Raw genomic sequence first — 22444 nt, forward strand, 5'->3', positions numbered from 1 at the left:
AAATCTCTCTGCAGCAAACTAATATTCTGCTCATTGTTTTACACCATGCCTACTTGTGGATCATTTGCAAGGTCAATTCTAAACACTTACCACTTTTGTCCAACTTGAAAATGTACCATTAATGACAACTCTCTGTACTCTATCTACGCTGTTCTTACTCAGCCGGGCACTCCGCAGAAATATAGTGTTGGCAATACAAACATGTATTCCTAATACTATAGTGCTGGAATAAAAGTTTAGGTTCCTGGCCTTGTTCTCTGTAGAGTTAAAAGGTGTTTACTTGCCCTTTTCTCCCTCTACCTGGCTTAGATCATCAATCTTGATGATCACAGCCAATCCAATGCTTTCCCATAGAAAAAAAGCATAGAGAGCCTATTGCGCATGCAATCCCAGAAATGCAGCTCTATGGGGAGCATGCAAAGCGTGAAGGTGCTGCACGACTACAAATCTCCTCTAGAGGCCAGCTGAGTGACTGCCGTTAGAAGTGTTACTAGGCAGCAATGCAAACACTGCCTTTTCTCTGAAGAAGCAGTATTTGCAGATCTAACCCTGCGGGGACCGCCTATAGTCACTGGAATCACTACATTTAAGCTGTAGTGGTTCTGATGACTATAGTGTCCCTTGACGTGGGCAGCATGATTGGCTAAGGCACTTTCCTGGTTTGGTGAAAAACAAGTGTGTGTGTAAGTTCATGAATTGGAGAAACCTCAAAAAGCAGGAAATAGTATTTGCTCCTCATTGCATGTTCATATTTCATGTTGGTCTGAATTTGGCTCGGTTTTCTTTGTAAATAAGGAGTATGGCATCTAAGCTTGAGAGTTTTAGAGTATTTAAGTGTTAAATTTGCAAAGGCAACTTCCTATAATTAAACAATAAGCTGCAGTGGTTATAATGTGTGGAGTGTAACTATTGTGGTAATGTTTATAGAGAATTTTTGCTAAATGCTGCAACACCTAACAGCCACTAGAGGGAGCTGAAGGAGCAGAAATACTAAACAAAACTGGTCCAAACCTATATGCTTACAAGAATGACAACAGTAAGGGAGTAGGTAAGGTTTATATATCCCCCCCCCCTCTTTTTTAAAGCCTTATTATTGCTTATATGACGTCAGCCTTGAGCTCTCACCAACCCAAGTTGCAACATCCTAAAGTCCTGATGAGCTTATTCCACAAGTCGTGCCTTTATAGGCATAGCAAGATATCGTGCCAGAGTTACTCACTACAGTGAAAATTGTCAGGAATTCCAAAACTAAAAACAGAATTAATTTTGCTATTTGAACCTAAACATTTAAATTCACTTTGAATTTCCAGCAATTCTCACTTTAACCAAATAATCACGTATGCATTCAGTTATCTTAATAAAATTGGTGCGCTAACAGGTCTATTCCCATCACCTGAAGGAATATGGGTGAAACTAATATTACTATTGTTGAAGTTTGGATTTCTGTTGGCAATATGGCAAGCAAGCAGTCTGGGAGTGTTGCTGGATCCCCTGGTTGTTAAACGGTTCAATCAGAACCAGTGAACTGCAACCTCCTACCACCATAATCACTCCATCAGGCTGTATTGGTTGATTATTGTTTAACAGTATTAAGTTTGCTGTTTCTTTTAATATGTGGGAGAAAAAAAACAGGATATACAAAAAGAAACTTTATTTCATCAAGATAATTGACAAAAAAAAATTAGGTCTGTGCTTGGCACAATAGTCTCCATGAGGTGGCGCTCCATACATTGTCCATCACACCTGAACAAATGGAAGAAAGACATAGCGACCCAATATCTTCCAAGGCAAATCAGTCTAACTGCTCCCTCTACTTCCAGTCTCCAGCCATGCCTCCCCCCTAATATACATACCCACCACTCGGCCATTGCAGACTAGCTGGTATCCCCAAAACACTGCCACTCATCCACACAGTTGAAAATATCACCCCTCTCCCTCTTAAGTGCCTGGCCCCAAATAGTGCAAGATTTTACGTTCGCAATTATTAAAATAAAGCTTATATCAATCCCCCACCCAGCAACCTCCCTAGGAAGCCACCACCCTTGGCTGCATTTACAATCATATCTTCTATTGCTGTAAAAGGCAGACACACAATGCATCAACCTGTCTTTAGTCAAGTTTCACCCTTTCCAATATTTCTTGTATGACAGCACTTACAAACACAATGAAATGTATCAAAACGGTCACAAGGTTCAGTAAAATCATAGAGCCACGTTAGCCTGTAACTTCCACCCTCTGACTTGATGACATCATTCTTAGTATGTGAGGGGGAGTGTCCCCTCAGCAGTGCATATAAGGCTGCTGGACATTGATCCAAACAATTGGACAGACCAACTGCTGTGTGTAGAACGCTCGGGGAACACTGTATCACACTGCAGGTAGGGAAATTCATCAGCTACACCAATGTCTGATGTGGATCAGGTTATTTAACGATAATCTTGAGAATTATCTAGTTATTGAAATGTACTAATTTTGATGGGATTGATAAAGTCCTTCCTGTTGACAGCATTTCTATTTATTTATTTTTTGTCCCCTTGTGGTTGGAGACAGCTTGCAGCAACTGCATTTCCTCTTTTAGACCTTGTAGTAATGGTTTAGGATGGGAATAAAGGACTTGCTCACTGCATCATGGACGGAGTCTGATCACACTGCCATTATATCTAGGAAGTCGTTACTCACATTTGGAGTGATAAAGGGGATTAGCTAACATTGAAATGCTAAAATATCTTCTAACTATATATATATGGCCATTCTACATTGTATTAAAAAAATACATATATTTATCATTGGACATTTCCGAATTGAATTACTAAGTGCAAAAATGCATTAACTGCAGCAATGCTAGCCTCTTAAGGTGCAGTGTTCACTGTAGGGCAAGGAAAAACGTATGCACATGCTTTGAAGAAAATAACACATTGGGGAGACAGGAAGAGCAGTGGCAAATGTTACAGGACAGAGAGATGAAACAGCGTGAGATACAGGATTGGTGACTTACTGCTAACTTAGCAGACGGGTGTTCATAGCAGGTTGGGACGTCACACCCCAGAGGCTCACAGTTGCCTGACCAGCAGACACTTGGAGTCTCCTATCAGACGACAACTGAACACCCCCCACTTCTAACATTTTCCATGCCGCTAGCACATTTCACTCAGTCCCATGCAGACAAGATACCCCCAGCCTATGTATTAAAATTCACAGCACAGAGTACAAAATGAGCTTGCACACATTTAAAAAAAAAAAAAAATCCTGTTTGTGCAAAGGCAGCAATAAAACCACACCACACCCTCCAATCAAATACCTGCTGCTGGTCACATGATCAGATGCAAATTAAAGTGTGCGCAGCCACCCCCAGGATGCCTGGCTATAAAAGAAATACTCTTTGGGTATATTTTCCAAACTGGGCAGGCAAAACTGTACAGGTTCTGCATTACCTTGGCAAGACCACTGTACAGTCCAAGAAAGCTGGGATCAGCGTGTGCCTAGGCAAGTGCTTCAAACTCCTAAGCATTTCAACCCTGGATCCCTATGTGCCTTTATTAATGCATACAACAGCTCTAAACCTCTGAATGTCCGGAGCTATGAGTGCAAGAAGAGAAGAATCCTTTAAGTGCTTTAGTCAATGAAAAGGTGCAAGGCTCTCCGGACACTGGTATTAAAGAACCTAGCTGCCTGTGTGTGGAAGATCCTGGTGGCTGAAAGGATCCCCTTGGTCACTGTTTTAGGACATGTCCTCCTGCAATACTTATCCACATGACAAGTGTTGCTCCCCAAGAGAGTGCAAGACTAGTGGGGCAATGAAATGGGTGATACCATTATAGCTTATCTGGAACTGGTTTTGACACTGTAATCTAGGAAGAGTCATGGATCAATGAATCTGCTAGAGTAGGGAAGAAATGCTACTCCAAACAACAATGTCCCTCAGTCACCCATGCAAGAGTAAAGAAAAGTTAATTTCTGCATGTATAAATATATAAATGGGTAGACCATTATCCCTGACCTATTGTTCACAGTTTTACCATCTTCCAAAATACAGATTAAATGCAACACACCTGAGCTAATTAGCAATCCACTCCCCTGAATAGCGCTCAGTGGTGGGTACAATCCTCAAATAAAGGCTAATTTGGATGGTAATTCCTATTGCTAATCCAATAAAACCAATGGGAAATATTTCACTCCAGACAACTGCTAGGACAACAGTGGAAAGGCAGAGGAATATTCTGCTGTGTGGGAGATAGTGATGCTGTGAATAAGGACCGATTCCATACTTACCATGGACAGGATTTTAAGCAGACAGCCTCCACCTACAGAACTAACCACTTTGCCTACAGAATCCACCAAGTGCCAAACTGGTGAATTACACAACAATCTGGCCTTTTAATAAAAGTATGCAAAAATAAGGTGATCTCTAGGGAACTGAAAGGTAAATTGTTTACCTGCGGCACGGTGGTCACTGTTCACTTTATATACCACAGCAGCAATCTAATTTTCTGTCCAGCTCCATTTTACCTTCCAGATATGTACAGTGCTGCTCATCTGATCAGTAATGAGCCACTCTACACAGAAACAAGGTAAAAATGGACAGCGGGTAATGGGCTGAGGATGATATGCAGTTACATAAAAAAAACTATTAAATAGACCACCTTGTAGTGAAGTGCAGAAAAAGTAATACGTTCGCGCATTTCTGAGGACAAATATGCCCCACTTATATGTTAAAAAGCTCTCTTTTGCAGGCCTGGCCCTCAAGGGCAGAACTATAGGATAAAGCTTTGTATTCAGAGGGGAGATGCAGGACAGAACACAAAACCTAATAGAGCATTTCTCTCCTGACACAGGGACACATTTTGGTGCAACACAATCTTCCCTTGTGACATGGGAGTTGTTTGCTCCAAATGTCTTTCAAATCCAAAGGCTTCTTATAAAAGTGCAGAATAATGTGCAAGGGGAATTTTCCCCACCTTTCTTCACCCCCTGACCTTCTCACACAAACTAAATTAATATCTTCATCACTCCCCTCCTATCAATGAGGCACCCCAGGAATCTCACGGAGCACTCCCTGAGATTAGCCCCCTTATGGTCAACCAGACAGGCCCAACCCACAAAAGGCCAGTCTTACAAAAACAAATCCTCGTAGAAAAGGATCATCCCAAGAGCTAGATTGTCCAAGATGCAGCTCTTAAAATAAAAAAAAATCTAAAACTTGACGGTTGTGAGAGCGCAGTTGTACCCCCTAAGGGAGGGGTCGATTAAATTCTCCAAATCAAATTTCAGTCTATAAACCTCTGACATGCTTTCTTCCAGCGACACGCTGTACACCACAAATCTTTTCTCTCCATCCCATACACTTTGCGGCATTTCTTGGCTTCTCCACGGCCTTTCCTGAAGAAAACACAGGACAGGCAAAAATCAGTGGTATATTGTCACTGTCTACCCACACAGTGCACGCATCATAAATCACACATAACACACAGATGATGTAGTGGATCTCAGAACTGCATTTGATAAAGGAAACCGACACTTTGCTCACCGAGTGCCTGCGCCTTGTTTCTGGTTGGGTGCAGCTGCAAAGAGCATCTGTCTACTGTCACCAGCACCTGACGTCGGACAGACCTGCAAACACAACCAGTAACATGAGTTACACATTACTGGCTAATGCTAGGACATATGCCATGTACGTACACAGGTTATGCTCACCGGAGAGGCTTCAACAAGAAAAGAGGGAGGCTGCCAGGACGAGCTAACTTTAGAGGTTAGGGATATAGTGCTGGGAGACTGGGCCTGTGGGAAGAAGTAGATCACAGATGTAATTAAAGGGAACATACAAGGAAAGGGGAAAAGTGTCCATTTCTGACCATTCGTAAAAAAAAAAAAAAAAAAAAAAAAAAATTGATTTCATGAACATTAAAGCCATTAACGGTAAACTGGATCCGTGAACTATTAATTTATCCAGCATTCTATCTAGTAACATTCTGGGTTTACTTACGGTTAGATCTGATTAGCTTTACTTTTTATTGATATTCTCTAGCCATGAGGAAGTGGATATATTTCCAATTAATAAAATACGAGATATCCTGACAGGTATATTCACTAACGTGTAAATTGCTGGGAATTCAAAGCATTTCTAACTGAAGGTCAAAATAACTACATTGGAAAAATTCTCCAAGTTAGCCATGTGTTCAGAGCAGCATCTTCCGCCTAGAACATAAAATTCACGTTGAATTCTCGCCGTAGCGAATAACCTTGAAACATGATGGATGGGACAATCTGCAAGCATCAATATAAAGGGGGCAGGCACAGCAAGCATCAATATAAAGGGGGCAGGCTCAGCAAGCATCAATATAAAGGGGGCAGGCTCAGCAAGCATTAATATAAAGGGGGCAGGTTCAGCAAGCATCGATATAAAGGGAGCAGGCACAGCAAGCATCAATATAAAGGGGGCAGACTCGGCAAGCATCAATATAAAAGGGGCAGGTACAGCAAGCATCAATATAAAGAATAAGCACTCACTTGATAAGGGTGGTCTGTGTATACATGACACAGTGTGCTAGGAGCAGAAACGCTCAGCGGGGATATAATAGGTAGTTCTGGACCTTGCATTGCTCCAAGAGACCCCATTTCAGGGAAAGATGGTGGGCCGGCACTGGTCGGGGAAGTAGGAGTCAGGCTGGACAGTCCGTCACTCAGAGTATCCACATTGACATCCATTTCCGTATAGTAAAAATCCTCTTCCCCATCACTGTGCTCTTTTTCCTTGCAGCGTCTACATTAGGAAAGGTGTAGGATTTGCCAAAATGTCACCTGTAAGACAAGGCAAGCCATCCCCATACGCCCCCCATGCATTCTCCAATCTTTACTTACCCCAGGTGCGCTGATCGGATGTGCTTTTGAATAGCAGATGAAGTGCTGAGGACTTTCCCACAATTCTTCCACAGGCAACGAAACATGAGGCGGGCTGAGTTCTGTAGAGAAATGAGCCTGAGCACCAAGAGTGGAAATCAGGGGGGGAGTTAGCCACGGGAAGTAATCCTCACCTTCCTCTTCCGGGGCACAGGATCACCAAACAGGAAGTGGGTGGTGTCTGAATCCTCAATGCCAACATCCAGTGACGCAGACGAGAGTGTAGGTGGCAAGGGCGGGGACCGCGTTGAACAGACAGATGTGCTGATGTACAGATTGCAGCTGTTGATCCTGCTCGGTGAGACAGCAGCAAAGTTACGGCATGACTCAGTGTTGCACTCTGCTGGAGACAAAAAAAAAACAAACAAAAAAAACAATAAGATATCTTTAACATACCCTGCATAGATCATATTATGAGGGTTCTCAAAAACATAACTAATCTCAAGGGATAATGCTGCTAATGAGTGTAAGACATTAAAGCTCAATGCTAAATATGTGTGAGCAAAAAAGTTATTCAAAGGGACACTATAGTACCCTGAGGGTCCCCCTCCCGCGGCGCTGAAGGGGTTAAAAACCCTTCAGCTACTCACCCTTTTCCCCCGCTGGGCTCCCTTACCTCTCCTCCCCTGTCAATGTCAGCATCCTTGTCTGACGTCACTGCCGCGCGCTCATTCAAAGTGTCCGTAGGAAATATAAACTCACTGTAACCTAACATGTGTGGGAGCCTGGAGTGTCCCTTTAATAATATAAACCCACCCAGTATAATTAACCGTAACCTAACCTACACAGTGCACCTAACGTGTATGGGATCCTGGAGTGGCCCTTTAATAATATAAACCCACCCAGTATAACTAACTGTAACCTAACCTACACAGTGCATCTAACGTGTGTGGGATCCTGGAGTGTCCCTTTAATAATATAAACCCACCCACAGTATCCCTAACTGTAACCTAACCTACACAGTACACCTAACGTGTATGGGATCCTGGAGTGGCCCTTTAATAATATAAACCCACCCAGTATCCCCTACTGTAACCTAACCTACACAGTGCACCTAACGTGTATGGGATCCTGGAGTGGCCCTTTAATAATATAAACCCACCCAGTATCCCTAACTGTAACCTAACCTACACAGTGCACCTAACGTGTATGGGATCCTGGAGTGGCCCTTTAATAATATAAACCCACCCAGTATCCCCTACTGTAACCTAACCTACACAGTGCACCTAACGTGTATGGGATCCTGGAGTGGCCCTTTAATAATATAAACCCACCCAGTATCCCTAACTGTAACCTAACCTACACAGTGCATCTAAAATGTGTGTGGGAGCCTGGAGTGTCCCTTTAATAATATTTATTTATTATTGCTATTTATGAAGCGCCAACAGATTCCGCAGCGCTGTACAATTAGTGGAGAAACGTACAATATACACAGACAAATACAAGAGGTAAGAGAGCCCTGCCCGTAAGCTGATATCTAGCCATTGGAGCTCTTTTATACAAAGCGCTTGGCTAGATGGCCCGTGAGCTTACAATCTAAAGATATAAACCCACCCAGTATATCTAACTGTAACCTAAAGTGTGTCTGAGCCTGGAGTGTCCCTTTAATAATATAAAACCACCCAGTATAACTGTAACCTAACCTACACAGCGCACATGTCTGTATCTTTTTAGTATCCGTAAATGTTTTCAAAACTTGATTAGCAAGTCCATCAGATTTCGTCCTCTTTTAAAGGAAATCAGTAAAAGACAGAAATTCCTCAATTCCGAAAGCCGATTAGCTCAAAGAAATATAATTTTTTAAGGATTAACTACTCCACAACTAGATGCACTACATTCTAGAAGCAGCATTTCTATTTTGACTTTTATATTTATTGTTTGGTTTCAAATGCTCACATTGTGTATTCATAACCTCCTTTTATATGTGGGTACATCCTCCCTTCAAACTTCTCACACTTTGCTGCTAAATGGGACACAGTTCTGCTTTCATGTGATGGTTTGGCACAAGCATGTCAAACTCGCGGCCCACAAGGACCATCTTTGCGGCCTTGCGAGTGCATGCTCAGTGTTATAGCAGAGTAGGCACCTGCTTTCCCCATATTGCAGGTGCCTACTCTGCTAACATTTACCCGGCCAAGGAGGAGGGCCGCGAGGGAGATCAGTGTTCCTGCTCCTCACTGCCCCCTCGCGTGCGCCAACTGAAGTGAAGCCGGGCGCAGGAATATTATGTCATATTCCGGCACCCGGCATCACTAAAGCGCATGCGGGAGCAGTGAGGAGCAGGAAGGACCCCAGGGAGATGCCCCCCATCTGCTCCATAAGGTAGGGAGCAATAAAGAAAAGTATGTGTGTGTAAATGTGTCTGTGTGTGTGTGTCAATGAGTGTATGTGTGTGTGTCAATGAGTGTATGTGTGTGTGTCAATGAGTGTATGTGTGTGTGTCAATGAGTGTATGTGTGTGTGTCAATGAGTGTATGTGTGTGTGTCAATGAGTGTATGTGTGTGTGTCAATGAGTGTATGTGTGTGTGTCAATGAGTGTATGTGTGTGTGTCAATGAGTGTATGTGTGTGTGTCAATGAGTGTATGTGTGTGTGTCAATGAGTGTATGTGTGTGTGTCAATGAGTGTATGTGTGTGTGTCTGTCTGTCAGTGAGTAGGTGTGTGTGCGGCTCACATAAACGTAAACCTTGTTTATGTGGCCCGTGCCACACTGAGTTTGACATGCTTGGTGTAGCACTAATAAAACTGCAATGCATGTCACTGAGCTTTCTGGGTACTATGGCGTGGAATATGTAAAGGCATACCAGTTGTCCATATCGGTATACATTTATCATTTCAATGGTTCTGAGAGCCTCTTGCGAAAGATATTACAGATATTGTAATAGTTTATTGCAATCTTGTCTTGCTGTTTATGCGAACATGAAACTGTTCAAAGCAAATATGAAAGGGAGACGTGAATGCCACTTACTATTTTCCCCACTAGGTGGGGCTGTGTGACAGGACTTCTTTGCATTGTGAATTCAAAGTGTCACAAATGATCTGATGGATCTAGCTTGCAGCGTAATAAAGATAGTCTTGCTTTGCTTTCATTTTGACATACATGCATGTTTAAGGTTTTCAAAAAGTAAAAGAATCCATTCCAAGATGTGCTTCTACCAATCATTGTTCAATATCTGAAGGAGGGGCAACATTCTAATTAAAAACAGCAGGATTGTGGATTAGTCATTTACAGTTCACAATCTTTACTTGTGAGTTTGACATTTGTGCTAATCTGCACAAGGATACCTCTGCAGTAATATAAAATAAACTTCCTTAAAGGAACTCTATAATGTCAGTAATACAAACATGTATTCCTGACACTATAGGTCTAAATACACCGTTTAGGTCTCCTGCCCCCCTTTTCCCCGAGCAACAGGTGATTAACTCTCCTTTTTTTCCAGCACTGCATGGTTCCCCTCGTGGCTGGCCCCACCTCGCCTCCTTGGCTGAGATAATCAAATTTGTGATCTTAGGTTCCCATAGGAAAGCATTGGATTGGCTATGGCGCATGCACAGTAAAAAACGGTGGCAATCAGCATCTCCTCAAAGAGCTGTATCGAATGAATCTCTCTCCATGAGGAACGTTCAGCGCCTTCATGCATAGCACATTGCGCAGAACTGACCCAGGAAGCACCTCTAGTGGCCATCTGAGTGAAAAGGCTGTGTTTACATTAACAAGTCTACAGGGACAGGCAGCAGACACCAGAACAGCTACGTTAAAGGAAATCTCCAGTGCCAGGAAAACAAATCCGATCTCCTGGCACTACAGGAACCTGCAGTGCCCCACTCCCACGTTGATGAAGGGGTTAAAACCCGTTTAGTGACTTACCTGAAATCCAGCGCCGATGTCCCTCAGCGCTGGGTCAGATCAGCCAACGCTCCTGTCTGATAGACAGCCACTAGAGGAGGACCTAACCTTGCAAGGTAATTATTGCAGTTTACAAAAAAACTGCAATAATTACACTTGCATGATTAATGGTGATGGGAGTTGGCACCCAGACCATTTCAATGGGCAGAAGTGGTCTGGGTGCCTGGAGTGTCCCTTTAAGCAGTAGTGTGACTATAGTGTCCGTTCAACTGGGCAAACATAACGTGTCATCTGATATACCTGTTAGAGTGTTCTGAAATGTCTGACACAAAATCAATGTCTAATTTAATAACTCCAAATTGTAGCAATACTAAAATCTGAGTGGCCCTATTAAGGCTAAAATAGCCGATTCGGACAAGCTCATCAAGGTACGCTTAGCTGTGCCAGCTTACATGTTGCCATTCAGATTTCAATTTGATACAATTCAGAGTTAAAGCAAATAAATGTGTGTGACTATACTTCCCAACAATATGGTAATAAAGCTCTTTGGAGTGGCAGTTCAATATACACAATATACAGTCACCTTCCAGGGTTGTTCCAGCTCCCAGCACCAATGGGCCTGAGGACAAGCTGGTGAGAGCAGCAGCAGCAATCGCTTCATCCAACCTGGAGGAAAGAAATAGACACTGTGGTCACAAAGGAAACCTACAATGCTGATCCATCCTAAAGCTTTATCCTGTGTTATATACTTCTAAACATTAGCACTTTCTAATTGAATAGGCAAGATTTTTAATCTGAGAGATCTACTGTACAGCATTCACTGCATTCTTTAGTTTTTGTAATCATTTTTTATTTTCTTTACAGGAAAGCACAGTTTCAATCTTTCATTGTGTGAAGCTTTAAAGGGGCACTACAAGCCATTTTGACCTCGCCAGACTGACTCCCTGTCCTGGTCTTACTGAGGATAAAAAAAACAAACAGGGTTCTTTCCTTGGCTTTACCGAGAAGACCAATGAGTTATAATGCATGCTCACTACCAAGCAATGTATTAAACACAAATACAAACTACAAATCAATTTTAGAATTATCTAGATACTTCCAGTTATTCCTGGGAACATGTTGCAATCACACACAATGTTCTCTGACCTGTGTTTGGGGACGGGGATGACTGATGATGACAGCAGTGAAAGATTGCGGCTTCGGACAGACTGTACTGGTGTGGACTCATTCTGCTGCTTTTGGGAGCGCAAGGTGGTGTGAAGGTGCCCCTGGCATTGCCCAGCCTGTGAGGATTGTACAAGACTTTGTTCTTTCGTAGATCCAGAGTTAGCAGATAATAGGGAAATCTGAATAGCAAAAACAAAGACCAGTTAACTGAACCTTCCCAATGAAAATAATTCCATATACAAAAATACATAAGCAGACACATAGGGCCATACCCTAAAGCAGCTGCGCCCTTAAAGGTTTTAAAACTACAGATTCCATAATGCTTTAATCATTCTAAAAAGCACGCACAGCATCATGGGAGTTGTAGTTATACAACATCTGGTTATCTAACATTTGGACACCCCTGCCCTAAAGTGTGAATTGTTGGGAATTTCACATTTTAGAACAAAATAGCCAAATTGGGAAAATTCTAAATTAAACCATAAAAAATATTAGGCCATTTTAAATTACTGAATGAACTATTTTTGGTGTGGCTGGCAAAGTGTTTAGTTTATTAAATGACTCCTAACTTTGTGACCTGTTAGAATAAAAAAAAAAAAAAAAATCCCATAGTTACTGTAAAATTTTAACTGGGTATTTGAGGTGGTCATTTTTACTGAGATGCACCCGAATATTCTCCAAGTTATCCTTAAAGAAATACTCAAAGCTGTGAGTGATCACCATTTATTTAATAAAGAAACATTTACTTATTTTAAAAACTGCACCGTTGCGAGTTTCCTCATTTGTCTCAAATCTCCAGGTAGTGGCTCAGACTACAAGCAAGCTTCCATTATTTTATATGGAGCTGAGCATATCCAATAAATCCCTGTCACAAGGTGTCTATGGTAGTTAAGTATTTGGCAATTTCATTTATCACACAGAGAAATAAAGGCATTGCTGTCCAAAGCATACGAGGATGCCATCAACTTGCAGTTTTGTGCATAGAGTCATCTGACACTATCACACAAGCACAGCTCGGACGAGGTGGGTATTTGTATAGGGAGTGCACACCATACAAATATTTGGACAAGCAAAGTAGTAGGTATAGGTGTGACTACAGGGCGTTCTAAGTACCATAAACAACCCCTTGTAGTGCTTATGGTGCCAGTGTGCTCCTCCCGCCATACCCCGGTTCTGTGCAAAGCCATTTGACAATAACTGAGGGTGTGTACAAAAAAAAGTGAACGATGCACATGCTGGAAGGTATTACTTCCACCAAGGTGCTCCAGACAGGCACAAACAATGGTTTCTTCAAGAGTCGGTCTTCATTTTGGAACAAAATATAATAACGTCGTTTTGGCTCCTACACGAGCTGCCTATTGAAGAAACCATTGCGTGTGTTTGGACGTCTGTATATATTTCTAAAAACGAAGGGTGGGCTGGCACCTCGCTTGGCATACTGTTACTGCAGAACACGCAGGGCTTAGTGTGTCAGCCGACTCTCCAAAGTGTTTTACAGATGGCTGCAGAAATATTTGAATATACCTCTATCCAGGCTATTTGCCATCACATGCCATCAATGTAAATTTGTCTCAATGCAATAGAAGACTTTATGGCGGAATGTCACTCCATGATTGGTGTTTTGCCTGCTGTGATCTGAGTTGCCTTCCCAGAAAATATTTGCAATATCCCTTGTAAAGCATTTCTCTGAAGAGGACTTGTCGCTGTCACAGCATGTACTTCGGTGCCACACGACTAGGTTCTAAGCATCTACTTCACTGTCTGTAGAACATCAGCAAAATTGCATTGAATGAGAACATAAACCCGGACAGTGTCCTTTGAAGAGACCTAGAGAGAGAAGACCCAGGGCAGGCCAAAGAACTGTGGTTCCTGCACTGCTAGTTTTAATATATGTCAGGTGTGTGTATCTTGATCTGATATAGGAGGACTATGTACTGGTAGTTGTACACCTGCTGCAGATACACAGTGCAGTCTGCAGCCATTAGGCGCAGACAAAGGTATTGTTTTTCAGCAGCAGAAAATGGACTCGAAATAAAACAGTGACTAAGAGGATAGAGCACAAGCTGTCTACTTTAATTTAAGGTTATATACATCCATGAGCGGTGTCGGAATTACAGTCCATTCTACCAGAGTCCGTCTGCTTTAACAGAGCAAGCAAATGGAGAATTGGCTGCTGAGCCATATCATGCCCAAGTGTACACCGCAACATCATCAATTGTTCATGCAATAGAGCACAAATCATCCAAAAGCAATTCTAGGTATGGTATTTACATCTGGAATCAGTTATCATTCAACATTAAATTCATTGCTAAATCAGGCCATCAGGAGGTTGGAAAATGGTAATGAACTGTTCAGCGACTGCATTAAAGGACCACTCTAGTGCAACATACTCGTTTTCCTGGCACTAGAGTGCCCTGAGGGTGCCCCCACCCTCAGGGTCCCCCTCCCGCCCGGCTCTAGAAAGGGGTAAAACTTATCTTTTTCCAGCGCTGGGCGGGGAGATCTCTGCCTCCGATCCTCCTCCGTTCCGCCCCGTCGGCTGAATGCGCGCGCGCGGCAAGAGCTGCGCTCGCATTCAGCCGGTCGCATAGGAAAGCATTTACAATGCTTTCCTATGGACGCTTGCGTGCTCTCACTGTGATTTTCACAGTGAGAATCACGCAAGCGCCTCTAGCGGTTGTCAATGAGACAGCCACTAGAGGATTTGGGGGAAGGCTTAACCCATTAATAAACATAGCAGTTTATCTGAAACTGCTATGTTTATAAAAAAAAATGGGTTAATCCTAGCTGGACCTGGCACCCAGACCACTTCATTAAGCTGAAGTGGTCTGGGTGCCTAGAGTGGTCCTTTAATATTTGGTGTCCAAAAACAAACATGCCAAAAGACTGAACGCTTGAATTCAGCAAAGGTGAATTTAGACCATGAATGACCACCACTGTGGCTGACAGGGCTCTTAATAATAAAGTCTATAGAACTAAACAAGTGTCACTTTCTCTGCAATTATGGACTGATCTGTGGATCTCTAAATTGAAGGTTATCTGTACATGACACAGCTGCCTTTAAATATTAAAACAGCTGTCTGTATGTTCAGGCGGCTGCCTGTAAATCAGTGTGACCATATAGTGAGGATGTATAGTTTGTTTATATTAGTGATTCATATAAAAGGAGTGTCATTACATTGGGCTATATAAGGAGCCTTTCCATTGGTCACAGAGGCATAGTTAGCCTGTAATGAGGAATCATGGTGGAAGGGAGGGAAGCTGAAGTCACTGTATGTTGTATTATATCTACACTCACCGTTTGAGGGCATAATTGTGGTTGCACCCTTTATTGGTGGGGTTCAAATATAACTGGGGAATGTATAAACATTGTGGTGTGTACATATTATTAGGGCTGCTATGTATACATTGGGGAGGTGCACATATAATTGGGGTGATATGAGTACTTGGGGTGTGTAGATATAATTTGGGTGGCTATGTATACATTGGAGAGCGTATGTTTACATTGGGGGGTGTATATGTAATAAGGGTACAGTCTATACATTGGGAGGGTGTATATATAATTAGGGTACAGTTTATACATTAGGGGGTGTATATATAATTAGGTTACAGTCTATACATTGGGAGGTGTATATATAATTAGGTTACAGTCTATACATTGGGGGGTGTATATATAATTAGGTTACAGTCTATACATTGGGGGGTGTATATATAATTAGGTTACAGTCTATACATTGGGGGGTGTATATATAATTAGGTTACAGTCTATACATTGGGAGGTGTATATATAATTAGGGTACAGTCTATACATTAGCGGGGTGTATATATAATTGGGGTGCTATGTTTACATTGAGGGGTGTATATATATAATTGGGGTGTATGTATAATTGGAGTGCTATGTTTACATTAGGGGTGTATATATAATTGGGGTGTATATATAATTAGGGTACAGTCTATACATTAGGGGGTGTATATATAATTAGGGTACAGTCTATACATTAGGGGGTGTATATATAATTAGGGTACAGTTTATACATTAGGGGGTGTATATATAATTAGGGTACAGTCTATACATTAGCGGGGTGTATATATAATTGGGGTGCTATGTTTACATTAGGGGGTGTATATATATATATATGGGGTGCTATGTTTACATTAGGGGGTGTATATATAATCGGGGTGCTATGTTTACATTAGGGGGTGTATATATAATCGGGGTGCTATGTTTACATTAGGGGGTGTATACATAATCGGGGTGCTATGTTTACATTAGGGGGTGTATATATAATCGGGGTGCTATGTTTACATTAGGGGGTGTATATATAATCGGGGTGCTATGTTTACATTAGGGGGTGTATATATAATCGGGGTGCTATGTTTACATTAGGGGGTGTATATATAATCGGGGTGCTATGTTTACATTAGGGGGTGTATATATAATCGGGGTGCTATGTTTACATTAGGGGGTGTATATATAATCGGGGTGCTATGTTTACATTAGGGGGTGTGTATATAATCGGGGTGCTATGTTTACATTAGGGGGTGTATATATAATCAGGGTGCTATGTTTACATTAGGGGGTGTATATATAATCGGGGTGCTATGTTTACATTAGGGGGTGTATATATAATCGGGGTGCTATGTTTACATTAGGGGGTGTATATATAATCGGGGTGCTATGTTTACATTAGGGGGTGTGTATATAATCGGGGTGCTATGTTTACATTAGGGGGTGTATATATAATCAGGGTGCTATGTTTACATTAGGGGGTGTATATATAATCGGGGTGCTATGTTTACATTAGGGGGTGTATATATAATCGGGGTGCTATGTTTACATTAGGGGTGTATATATAATATGGGTGCTATGTTTACATTAGGGGGTGCATATTTATATTAGAGGGGGGTGTATATATATTAGGGGGAGTGTATATTTACATTAGAGGGGGTGTGTGTATATATATATTAGAGGGGGTGTGTGTTTATATATATTAGAGGGGGGTGTGTATATATATATTAGAGGGGGGGGTGTGTATATATATATTAGAGGGGGGGTGTATATATATATATATATATTAGAGGGGGGTGTGTATATATATATATATATTAGAGGGGGGTGTGTATATATATATATATTAGAGGGGGGGGTGTATATATATATATATTAGAGGGGGGTGTGTGTATATATATATATATTAGAGGGGGTGTGTGTATATATATTAGAGGGGGTGTGTGTATATATTAGAGGGGGTGTGTGCATATATATTAGAGGGGGTGTGTGTATATATATTAGAGGGGGTGTGTGTATATATTAGAGGGGGTGTGTGTATATATATTAGAGGGGGTGTGTGTATATATATTAGAGGGGGTGTGTGTATATATATTAGAGGGCGTGTGTGTATATATATTAGAGGGGGTGTGTGTATATATATTAGAGGGGGTGTGTGTATATATATTAGAGGGGGTGTGTGTATATATATTAGAGGGTGTGTGTGTATATATATTAGAGGGGGTGTGTGTATATATATTAGAGGGGGTGTGTGTATATATATTAGAGGGGGTGTGTGTATATATATTAGAGGGGGTGTGTGTGTATATATATTAGAGGGGGTGTGTGTGTATATATATTAGAGGGGGTGTGTGTATATATATATTAGAGGGTGTGTGTATATATATATTAGAGGGGATGTTTGTGTATATATTAGAGGGGGTGTGTGTGTATATATTAGAGGGGGTGTGTGTGTATATATTAGAGGGGGTGTGTGTGTATATATTAGAGGGGGTGTGTGTGTATATATTAGAGGGGGTGTGTGTGTATATATTAGAGGGGGTGTGTGTGTATATATTAGAGGGGGTGTGTGTGTATATATTAGAGGGGGTGTGTGTGTATATATTAGAGGGGGTGTGTGTGTATATATTAGAGGGGGTGTGTGTGTATATATTAGAGGGGGTGTGTATATATATTAGAGGGGGTGTGTATATATATTAGAGGGGGTGTGTATATATATTAGAGGGGGTGTGTATATATATTAGAGGGGGTGTGTATATATATTAGAGGGGGTGTGTATATATATTAGAGGGGGTGTGTATATATATATTAGAGGGGGTGTGTATATATATTAGAGGGGGTGTGTATATATATTAGAGGGGGTGTGTATATATATTAGAGGGGGTGTGTATATATATTAGAGGGGGTGTGTATATATTAGAGGGGGTGTGTATATATTAGAGGGGGTGTGTATATATTAGAGGGGGTGTGTATATATTAGAGGGGGTGTGTATATATATTAGAGGGGGTGTGTATATATATTAGAGGGGGTGTGTATATATATTAGAGGGGGTGTGTATATATATTAGAGGGGGTGTGTATATATATTAGAGGGGGTGTGTATATATATTAGAGGGGGTGTGTGTATATATTAGAGGGGGTGTGTGTATATATTAGAGGGGGTGTGTGTATATATTAGAGGGGGTGTGTGTATATATTAGAGGGGGTGTGTGTATATATTAGAGGGGGTGTGTATATATTAGAGGGGGTGTGTATATATTAGAGGGGGTGTGTATATATTAGAGGGGGTGTGTATATATTAGAGGGGGTGTGTATATATTAGAGGGGGTGTGTATATATTAGAGGGGGTGTGTATATATTAGAGGGGGTGTGTATATATTAGAGGGGGTGTGTATATATTAGAGGGGGTGTGTATATATTAGAGGGGGGGTGTATATATTAGAGGGGGTGTGTGTATATATTAGAGGGGGTGTGTATATATATTAGAGGGGGGTGTATATATATTAGAGGGGGGTGTATATATATTAGAGGGGGGTGTATATATATTGGGGGGGTGTATATATATTAGGGGGGGTGTATATATATTAGAGGGGGGTGTATATATATTAGAGGGGGGTGTATATATATTAGAGGGGGTGTATATATATATTAGAGGGGGTGTGTATATATTAGAGGGGGGGTGTATATATATTAGAGGGGGTGTGTATATATATTAGAGGGTGTGTGTGTATATATATTAGAGGGGGTGTGTATATATATTAGAGGGTGTGTGTATATATATTAGAGGGTGTGTGTGTATATATATTAGAGGGGGTGTGTGTATATATATTAGAGGGGGGGTGTGTATATATATTAGAGGGGGGGTGTATATATTAGAGGGGGTGTGTATATATATTAGAGGGGGGTGTATATATATTAGAGGGGGGTGTATATATATTAGAGGGGGGTGTATATATATTAGAGGGGGGTGTATATATATATATATATATCAGAGGGGGTGTATATATATATCAGAGGGGGTGTATATATATATCAGAGGGGGTGTATATATATATATATATATTAGGGGGTGTATATATATATATATATATTAGGGGGTGTATATATATATATATATATATATTAGGGGGTGTATATATATATATATATATTAGGGGGTGTATATATATATATATATTAGGGGGTGTATATATATATATTAGGGGGTGTATATATATATATATTAGGGGGTGTATATATATTAATATTAGGGGGTGTATATATATTAGAGGGGGGTGTATATATATTAGAGGGGGGTGTATATATATTAGAGGGGGATGTATATATATATTAGAGGGGGTGTATATATATTAGAGGGGGTGTATATATATTAGAGGGGGTGTATATATATTAGAGGGGGGTGTATATATATTAGAGGGGGTGTATATATATTAGAGGGGGGTGTATATATATTAGGGGGGGGTGTATATATATTAGGGGGGTGTATATATATTAGAGGGGGTGTATATATATTAGAGGGGGGTGTATATATATTAGAGGGGGGTGTATATATATTAGAGGGGGGTGTATATATATTAGAGGGGGGTGTATATATATTAGAGGGGGGTGTATATATATTAGAGGGGGGTGTATATATATTAGAGGGGGGTGTATATATATATATATTAGAGGTGTATATATATTAGGGGGGTGTATATATATTAGAGGGGGTGTATATATATTAGAGGGGGGTGTATATATATTGGGGGGGTGTATATATATTAGAGGGGGTGTACATATTAGTATCCGGTTCCCCTCTATATATATATGTGTGTGTGTATGTATATCTCTCTCTCTCTTTGTATCTCGGGGCCCCCGGGATATTCCCGGTTCCGGTACCTCAGGCTGCCCTCCGTTCTGTGGCCCTCGAGCAGTTTCCGGTTTCCTGGGGGTGAATGGCCGTTGGAGGGCCCCCCCGGTGTTCCCCTCCGCCCTGTCACGGTCTCCGGTTGCCGCTGCCGCCATGTTCGGGTTGGGGGGGGCGGGCGGGAGAACCGAGCAGCGGACCGCGCGCGCGCACCGGGGCCCCGCCCACACTGTTGCCTCGCGCTAGCCTCACGCCCACCTCTGCCTCGCGCCCCGGGCACGCCCACCGCACGCTTCCTCCATTTCGTATTGGCCGCCCGAAAACATCAACAAACACCACGCCCACTCCCCGCGCGCTGGCACGTGGCCAGAACCTCCGATCCCATTGGCTGCCGCGGGTTGTTGTGCACCGGCTTGGTCACGTGGTCGGGGGGGGGGCGTCATTAACTCCTTCCAGTCTGAGGGGAAGCAGGCAGACTGTCAGTGTCTCTCGTCCCAGAATCTCCCGCGGCAGTCACGTGGGCGTTATTCACTAAAAACGGGCGAGGAAATGGCGAATTACAGCCAAATCACCCAAATTCAAACAGTTCTCCTACCCAAGCCCTGCCTCAGTGAATAACCCAGGGTCGCTGTGCCCTTACTGCCCCTCCGGGGTAATACAGTACAGCGCTGGCGCTTTATATTGCCAGAAATAAATAAATAAAGTCATTTCTCTGGAAATTAATAAATTGAATAAAACATTGAAAATCACCTATAACCGGACGTTCCGGGAGTCTCCTGCATTTTAATTTTTGACACCCGCCAGTTCTATATAATATCCCGGTAACGGACTGATCCGGGGAGAGCGAGCGTTAAATGGTCGTTTCTAATCAGAAACTACCTCTCAACGCTCTCTTACTAAAATGATTACCGGTGATATTACAGTGTGGCGGCTCCATAAGGGAACAAACACACTATCCCATGAGGGAGCTTCCCCTCGCGTTCTGCGTGGGAGCGCCAGGTGTCATGTGACGACCCGGTGCTTAGTCATGCAGCACGCCGCCAGACAAAGGATTCCCAACCGGTACCAGACTTCAAGGAGCCGGTGAAACCACCTCCCTGAAATTAGTTTTTACATGTTGGGATGTCTGTATAACCCGTGTTAACCGTTTCTCCACGTGAAGCTCCATATTATTTAAAAATGATATAAAAGATTTAACCCCTTAAGGACAGAGCTTCAGAAGCTTGTCTTTCACTTAATGACAACGTCATTTTTTGCATTTTTTGCTATTTGCGTTCAACTGCAATTTGCATTTTACTAATTTATTGCACCGACACATATTATATACCGTTTTTTAAAGGACAGAAAGGGCTTTAATTTGATGTAACACATGTGTATATATAAATGCTTATTTATTATAAAAAAAAATACAGAAATATGCAAAAAAATGAATTTTTGTGTTTTTTTTTTACAGTTTTTGCAATAATAATGTGTACATAATTAGTGCAGGTTAAGGAAAGTAATTAAAAATAAATTCATTTAGTTGTTCTGAATTACAGAATATATAATGTGTCTGGGATTTTCAGTTTTTTTTGGTAGTTACAGGTCACAAAGCACAAGGAGTAAAATAAACTTTTTATGTGGAGCGATTTTAGAATTTGGTATGTTTGTCTTGTAAGCCTAATAGCCATAAAAGAAAACAAAATTGCCACACAAAAGTATATATTTATATAAAGTAGACACCACAGGCTATTTACCTAAGGTTGTTTTGACACTTTCTACGTAGCCATTTTACCGCCAACCTCTGCTAAATATTGGAGTAAAATTGTGTTTTTTGGGGGTTTTCGCACACAAACTTATAACAAAGAACTTCTCATGTGTATTTTGTAAATTTGGTGTGTGCTATTCCTGTACAAAGTTTTATTATGTGTTCAGTTACTTCTGCTGAGTACAACGGTACCCCCATTGTATGTCTTTGGCCCTATTTCGTGAAGCTACAGTGCCATATAGGAGACCTGTCCTTTTCAGTATTCACAGTAGAATTTTGAGAGACGGATTTAATGAGCCTATGCTTCCATTTGGGGTATTATAGTAGTTTGACTGTTCAAAAAAAACCCACAAAGGCCTACCATTTGTAAAAGTAGACACTCCAGGGTATCTCGTAAGGTGCATATTGTGCCTTAACATGCCCCCATTTTTTTACCATTACATGCCAAAGTATGTGGTAAAAAATAATTTTGTGCATATTTTACATACGGATTGCATTTTTGCTGGGCATTTTGTATATTTCATGTGTGCCACTAAGTTCAAACCCCCCAAATTATGCTCAGCTAAGTCTTCTGAGTAAAAGGACACCCCCATTGTATGTCTATGGCACTATTTCGTGAAGCTACAGTGCCATTCAGGAGACCTGTCCTTTTC

At 41.5% G+C, this 22444-nt stretch overlaps 1 protein-coding gene across 2 annotated transcripts; it reads right to left on the reverse strand.

The window, feature by feature from the left end:
• Nucleotides 1-1634: 1634 nt before the first annotated feature.
• Nucleotides 1635-20285, reverse strand: SLC2A4RG (SLC2A4 regulator). Of its 2 annotated transcripts, none has more exons than XM_063459483.1 (9): nucleotides 20077-20285; nucleotides 11889-12088; nucleotides 11326-11408; nucleotides 7029-7237; nucleotides 6856-6956; nucleotides 6505-6757; nucleotides 5692-5775; nucleotides 5525-5607; nucleotides 1635-5376 (listed from the first exon to the last, which is right to left on the reverse strand). In XM_063459483.1, exons 1-9 carry the CDS (start codon nucleotides 20200-20202, stop codon nucleotides 5265-5267), a joined length of 1251 nt encoding a protein of 416 aa, XP_063315553.1. In that variant the 5' UTR covers nucleotides 20203-20285; the 3' UTR covers nucleotides 1635-5264. The 2 variants fall into 2 exon arrangements, with proteins under 2 accessions (XP_063315553.1, XP_063315554.1); XM_063459484.1 differs by having other exon boundaries at nucleotides 7029-7234; nucleotides 20077-20283.
• Between the last annotated feature and the right edge of the window lie 2159 nt (nucleotides 20286-22444).

This window comes from Pelobates fuscus, chromosome 6 (genome assembly GCF_036172605.1).
Source record: "Pelobates fuscus isolate aPelFus1 chromosome 6, aPelFus1.pri, whole genome shotgun sequence".
Lineage (NCBI taxonomy): Eukaryota > Metazoa > Chordata > Amphibia > Anura > Pelobatidae > Pelobates > Pelobates fuscus.

Coding starts and splice junctions, on each gene's coding strand:
- SLC2A4RG (XM_063459483.1), bottom strand. CDS start 20,202: ATGGCGGCAGCGGCAACCGGAGACCGTGACAGGGCGGAGGGGAACACC. Junction 12,089..20,076: donor AGAACGGAGGGCAGCCTGAG/GTACCGGAACCG, acceptor TTTGCTATTCAG/ATTTCCCTATTATCTGCTAA. Junction 6,957..7,028: donor CTGTGCCCCGGAAGAGGAAG/GTGAGGATTACT, acceptor ATTTCTCTACAG/AACTCAGCCCGCCTCATGTT.